The sequence below is a fragment of the Octopus bimaculoides genome, chromosome 11 (assembly GCF_046866305.1).
Source record: "Octopus bimaculoides isolate indiv1 chromosome 11, ASM4686630v1, whole genome shotgun sequence".
Lineage (NCBI taxonomy): Eukaryota > Metazoa > Mollusca > Cephalopoda > Octopoda > Octopodidae > Octopus > Octopus bimaculoides.
In genome coordinates, this window is record NC_142938.1 from 16795386 (window position 1) to 16802885 (window position 7500).

Here is a 7500-nt window from a genome sequence, read left to right on the forward strand (position 1 = left end):
TATATATATATATATATATACACACATATATATGTTGTTGTATTTGGGGATGGTCATATTGCCAGTAAAAACATATATGTGTGTGTGTGTGTGTGTGCACGCGTGTGTGTGTGCGTATATTTACACATGTGTGTGTATGTGTGCGCATGTGTGTGCGTGCGCGCGTTTTGCGTGTGTACGTGTACTGGTACACATGTATGTGTGAGGTTGTATTGCGTTGTGGTGGGCGGTGGTGGGTGAGACAGTCATAACAGAATCTGTAGCGCTGACGGTGGTGGCGGCGGCGGCGGCGGCTGAGGGGGTAGTGGTGGTGGCAGTAGTGATGGTGGTGCGCTGTCAGTGATGGTGATTGTGGTGGCGGTGGCGGCGGTGGTGATAGCGGCGATAATATTTGTAGAAGTGTAGTAGTGGTGTTTTGCTCTAATAGAGTGTGGCCGTTGTGAACGAGGTTCCTAGTATCGATGCTTCTCTTTCAGTTCTCTCACAGCTTTCTTCGATTTTTTTTTCTTTTGCTTTCTTTTCCGTTTTTGTTTTTTTTTTTACACATTTCTTTCTTACTCTTACTGTACCTCCTTTTCCCCTCACCTCCTCCTCCTCCTCCTTCGTCTCTTTCTTTGCTCCTTTCGTTCTTCCTTTGCTCTGCTTACGCTTCGCTCTCCTCAGCCTGCTTCTCCTCCATTGGTAGCTTAGCTGGCTCCGAATGCAGCAGGGAAGGAAGAAGCGCTGCCTCCTTGTCTGTCGGCTGTGCAGCTGTGCACTTCCATCGTTAGCCGCCAAAATACAAGGGTGATTGGAAAGGAATCCGAAGGAAAGAGAGTGAGAGAGAGAAAGAAAGAAAGAGAGAGAGAGAGTTAAAGAAAGCTAGGGTAATATATAGAAAGCGAGAAAGAGCGAGAGAGAAAGAGAGAGAGAGAAACCAACAAGAGAAGACACCGAGACGGGGAAAAGAGAAATACAGAGAAAGTGGTAACGCGAATAGATAGATAGATAGATAGATAGATAGATAGATAGATAGATAGATAGATAGATAGCAAAGAGTAGAAGAAGAAGAAGAAGAAGAAGAAGAAGAAGAAGAAGAAGAAGAAGAAGAAGAAGAAGAAGAAGATAGGTAGGTAGGTAGGTAGGTAGGCAGGTATATAAGTAGGTACGAAGATTGAGCGAGACAGAGAGAGGTGCTCATCTAATTAGGTAGACTGTGACCAGGAATATCTATGGACGATAAAGTGATCTGTAAGAATACAATAGATACATAGGTATATCTACATATATACACGTAAATACATTTACATATATATACGTTTGTGTGTGTATATATATATATATATATATATATATATATATATATATATATATATATATATATATATATATATTAGCAGATATATAGAGCGAGAGAGTCAAAAAGTGAGAAAGGGAGAGAAAATTGTGTTTGCTCCACTTCCTATGTAATATTATAGTCAACTATATATACAAATATATATACATCGTCAGTATATTATTTATAAATATATATATATATATATGTGTAATTCTGCCAGAATGAAGGTGATCAGCCTGTTTGCATTCTACATGCTTATGTCGCAAGGTGAGTCAGTATTTCTTTTATTTTTTTTCCATTTTTCTGAGAGCATTGCTTGTCTGTATACTATGCATTGATTGCTTTTGTTGTCGTTGTTAATGCTAACGCTGTTGTTGTTATTGTTTTGAAATTCGTACAAGATTCATCGATGACCGTCGTCATTATAGTATATCGACACTGTGTCGTCGTCCTCGTTGACACAGTCCTTAATCATCATCTTCATAATCTACAACAGCAGCAACAACAACATCAATATTATCTTTGTTATTAAGATGCATATTTGCAACTAAATGTATTATATATTTATATATGTTAAATCTCTGAGCGAGGTATTAACAGTAACTGCACGACAATGTGAAGTATATTTGCCACTTAAATGTGGCTGACCCCTAAGGGTGGATGTTACTGTTGCTTTTATCCCCAGGAGAACATCGCCTCCAGCTGACTATCGACATATATATATATGTATGTATATATATATATATATATATATATATATATATACATATATATATATATATATATATATATATATATATATACATATACATACATATATATTTACACTCACACTCACACATATATATATGCATACATGCATTCAAATATATATCTTTTATCTTTTACTTGTTTCAGTCATTAGACTGTGGCCATGCTGGGGCAATGCCTTGAAGTTTTGGGGTTTTTTTTTTATATTTATATATTTTAATATTATTGTCGAATGGATCGATCCCAATGCTAATTATTTTAAGCCTGGTACTTATTCAATCCGTTCTCTTTTGCCGAACCGCTAAGATGCGGGGGTCGTGAACACGCCAACACCGGTTTTCAGGCGGTGGCGGGGAACAAACACAGAGACACACACACATATACTAAGATTTATATATATATATATATATATATATATATATATATATATATATATATATATATATATATATATATGTATATATATCGAGAGAGAGAGAGAGAGAGAGTGGGGACTTCTTGCAGTTTCTGTCTATCAGTTGAACTCACAATGTTTTGATCGGCCCAAGGCTATAGTAGAAAAAACTTGCCCAAGGTGCCACGCAGTGGAAACGAATCTGGAACCATGAGGTTGAGAAGCAAACTTTTTATGCAACCATGTATTTATATATATGTGTGTATCCTTGCATACAGTAGCAACATCAACAATATCTTTATTATTAAGATGCATAATAGTGTCAAGACGTATGCATGTGTGTGTGTGCAAATATGTATATATATATATATATGAGGGTGTGTGGCTTTAGACAAACACATACTCAAATATACGTACGTACACACATTCATACGAGCATGCTTGCATACATAGACAAACAGACAGACTGACACGCAAGTAGATAGATAGATAGATAGACAGACAGACAGACGGACGGACGGTCAGACGGACAGTGACACAGTTCGATTTTATATCCCTTCCAGTTCAATGTTCTGCTGAGGTCAATGGTTGCTCTTTAAATTTGTGTTGGTTGATTTGGATCAATAAACTCACTTCATCCACCATAAAATTCTTTATATCTAGGATCAAATTATACATATTAGATAGTCATATATTCCTCTCCTGTGCCATTTCGTCCTACGCCGTCGCTCAAAATGCTAGAAACAGTAACCAAATAGTCGTCCCTTGCCCAAATCACGCCTCACTGTCTTAATATATATAAAGATAGATAGAATAATGTAGGCTTAAATAGAGGTCCTGCCCAGAATTAATTTGGTAATAGAGCTGCCCAAACAGAGGTGACCTTGGGTTAACAACAGCAATATTGGGTCAGTGAGGGAGCCTCTGCTTCGACGGGATCATTCAATCTACTAAAAATAGCACCCAAGTACCCCTCAGATCATGTTCTACTGTCTTGATGAAGGAATGAGGCATTGGATCGCGTAGTTCTAGACACACAATATTGAAGAGTAGTGCGGGATGGTCTCGGCTGGAACTTCTTTTTTTATGAGCTTGTTTGATCACAAGCTGACCTTGCGCTAAACAATAATCATAGCAACGAAAGTATTATTGATGTGTAACATAATCATGATGCCATAAATTTTAAGAGCTGTATGTGTATGTGCGTGTGTGATCGATTGAATATCGACTCCAGTACATGACTGGTACTTAATACATTGATCCATGAAGGATAAAAAGTTAAGGGCGACCTCGGTGGGGTTTGAACCTAAAACCTCGTTATGCATTTCGTTCATCGTTCTACCGATTCTGCCAACCCATCACCAGAGGGTACCTCTACATGGTCACTCGACTTGCGACGAATAGCAGCTAAATGTTGTTTTTTTTTAAATCACAATTCCCCACCATCCACCATCCACCGTCTTAGAAAAGGGACACGTGGGATAATATGGTCCCAGGTTCATTCCCTGCGCACAAGGGAAGAGTGAAGACGAGCGGTCACACATGTAATGTCTTTGATCATCGAACCGTTCGACCAGGGGTATCTTGGGGCTCTATAACCATTATCAATAACAACAACGAATTCTTATAATATCAGCGGTGCGTCGAAAAAATGCATTGCTTTAGCTAGAGACCTACTCCTCAGTTCTAAAGTTTCAAATTCTACCCAGCCCTCGACACTATGAGGTCGATAAGAATATATACTAGGAACGATACAAATATGTAGTCTTAGATTTCGATCCCAGATACAAGTTAATGTCTGTTCACTGTTATTTGCAACCGTTAGAACTTTGAGAAAAAGCATGGAAGCCCACATATTGTTATTGATGAATTGGTTCATAATGCTCTGCGTTCAAATCTCACCGGGGCCAGTTTTACCTTTCATCACACCAAAGTCAATAAGATATTGTCAAATACAGAGGTCGATGTAATCGAATAGCACCATCCCCTTAAAAATTGTTAGCATTGATTCTAGATTAGGAATTAATATTGATTTCAAATTTTGGCACAAATCCACAAGTTCGAGGAAGGATGTAATTCGATTACATCAACCCCAGTGTTTCACTGGTACTTAATTTATCGACTCCGAAAAGATGAAAGGCAAAGTCGACCTCGGCGGAATTTGAACTCAGAACGCAAAGACGGACGAAATGCCGCTAAGCATTTCGCCTGGAGTACTAATGATTTTGCCAGTTCAGAAATTAATGTTCTAACTAATGTTAGAAATTAATGTTACTGAATGAGCTACTTACGTTCTGGGTTTAAATGCAGTTGAGACTAGCTTTGCCATTCGTCCCTCAAGGATCAGTAAAAACATAACAAAAGTAAAATACCAGTCTAATACATATAATGGTGAAGCCACAGTGGCGCCTATATTTTTAACTCGGTTGGTGCCAAGGCACATCAAAGATTAAATTTATAGAAGTTCTCAACAATCCTATATTAACTTTCAGAATCTACCCATTTTTCTTCAAATTATATTTCTCATGTAGTTGAGAAAGCCATTATGCTTCTGCAAATATTTCTAGAATTTCTTGGGAAGATTTTAGTATAACACCTAACCCTAAATTAACTATCCCACCTCACACACAGCTTTTTAACCTTGTGCCTACAGAAGAAATTCTTGTTTGTGGATATGCAGAATCATTAGAGCGGTGGTTGAAATGCCATGTGATTGCAGCCCTTTATGTTTTCGGTTCAAATCCCACCGACGTCAACTTTACCTTTTCTTCTTCTGAGATCGATAAAATAAAGTACCAATTAAGTATTGTGATCGATACAATTGACTGCACCTTCCCCATAGAAATTCTAGCCTTGTGCGTTGCGTGTATAAGAAATTATAAGAAATGTAGTATAGAATGGCGTATAACAGAATAAGAATCGGTGGAGTACCGATTGACAATACAAGAATAATGAGTGATGTGCTTTTCAAACATAGGGAAAAGATGGAATGGCCACGATTGGAATGCCTTTTAACATACGTCTGCTTGATCAGGACTGACCTGGAGCTAAACCAACAATTATTCTCAGTAGCATACTGTATTGTTATTGTTGTTGTTACTATTATTTAGCCTCCAGATTGACCTTGAAGAAGCAGAACCATAGTCGAAGACGTTCCAGTCGTGATCAACCTGTCTATTAGTGGAGGGGCGTGGTTTAATGGTTGGGGTGTTGGACTCATGATCGTATGGTTGCAGTTTCGATTTCTGGACAGCTCGACGCGTTATGTTCTTGAGTAAAACACTTCATTTCATGTTGCTTTCTGGTCCACTCAGCTGGCAAAAATGAGTGACCCTGCGAAGGTACGACTTGAGAAGGTAACTTTTTTAACCTGTCTATTTTCCTCGAACTCAATAGCACATAGAACCACATTATCGAATGTGTCTTTCCTTTCTATTGATAGTAGGATGCTATTTAAGGGAGATTTGACTGTTATTTCTGACAGGTATTCATACTGTTGTTCTCGTTTTTATTTTTATTGTGGTGGAGGCGCAATGGCCCAGTGGTTAGGGCAGCGGACTCGTGGTCATAGGATCGCGGTTTCGATTCACAGACCGGGCGTTGTGAGTGTTTATTGAGCGAAAACACCTAAAGCTCCACGAGGCTCCGGCAGGGGACGGTGGCGAACCCTGCTGTACTCTTTCACCACAACTTTCTCTCACTCTTACTTCCTGTTTCTGTTGTGCCTGTAATTCAAAGGGCCTGCCTTGTCACACTGTGTCACGCTGAATATCCCCGAGAACTACGTTAAGGGTAGACGTGTCTGTGGAGTGCTCAGCCACTTGCACGTTAATTTCACGAGCAGGCTGTTCCGTTGATCGGATCAACTGGAACCCTCGACGTCGTAAGCGACGGAGTGCCAACAACAACATATTTTCATTGTGGTCGTTGTTCTTGCTGTTGTTTAGCCATAGGCCAGCACTAAATATGAAGTCATATTGTCAAAGACATTCCAACCGTGCCTATTCAAACTTATTGCATCTAGGGTAAGGATTTCTTTATCTAATGTGCCCGTCATTTAAAAGAAGGCCGAGTGTGATTCAGAGGAAATTTTAACTGCTATTTTTAGAAGATTAATTGACTACCTTGAAGTTTAACTGGAAAAAGCTTCTTTTATTACTGTGGTCGAGTCAGAGGTCCAGTTTCGATCCCTAAGCCAGCGAGTCAACTCTGAGATCCGGTTTCAATGTCTGGTTGTATCTGCTTCACTTAATTATCGTCACAAACTTTAATCTTCCACCCCATCCTACCCCGAGCACAACACGATCTATAAAGCTAGTAGCGATGTTCACCCATTCATGGATATCTCTGACACCATTTTATGTAAGCAAGTGTGTTGCCGTTGACCAAATCATTGATAGAACCGAAACTGGTAACCGGAAGGTCCACAGTTCGAATCTGTGTCTTGGTCTGCAATGTTAAGTACTATCACCTAGACGTTCAGTTCTCTATCTATCTATCTATATATATATATATATTTATAAACAGAATTAAGGGATCAGCAACAGGTTGCTTCACCACATACCGAAGTTCAGAAATAGCAGCTAAAAATGCTGAAACTCCAACAGATAGCAGTTACCCGCAACTCACATAGGCAAAACAAGAAGAAAAATAACGAACTAAACTAGCCATAGTTAATCATATAGATGTTTCTGGTTTAGAAGGAAAAACTCTTCATTACCTCATCGGTATGATATTCCTGTTGTAAATTCGACGATACTGTCAAATGTGCATGCATGATCTAGCGCCATCATGGCAATCGACACATTTTTAAAGTATCTCCAAATCCACATAGGCGAGCCAGCCTATCATCTTCCCTCAAGAATTACCATGTGCGTCGCAGGCGGTACCGCAGAAAATCTGTGATTTACTATCCGGGAGTGAATAATTATTACAATTAAAAAGGGTAAAGGATTATCAATTTATTAATTCATTAATAAATTAATAATTAATCATTTTTACCAAGCCCTTCGGTATGTAAGCACCATTATCGGTGTGG

The 7500-nt window shown here is 38.9% G+C and overlaps 1 protein-coding gene across 1 annotated transcript in view; it reads left to right on the forward strand.

Moving 5' to 3' along the window:
* Positions 1–1385: 1385 nt before the first annotated feature.
* Positions 1386–7500, forward strand: part of LOC106875618 (uncharacterized) — a 32834-nt gene continuing 26719 nt past the window's right edge. Inside the window, exon 1 of the mRNA XM_089359531.1 lies at positions 1386–1585. Coding sequence (XP_089215657.1) covers positions 1522–1585 — 64 coding nt within the window. The 5' untranslated portion in view covers positions 1386–1521. The remainder of the gene's footprint in view (positions 1586–7500) is intronic.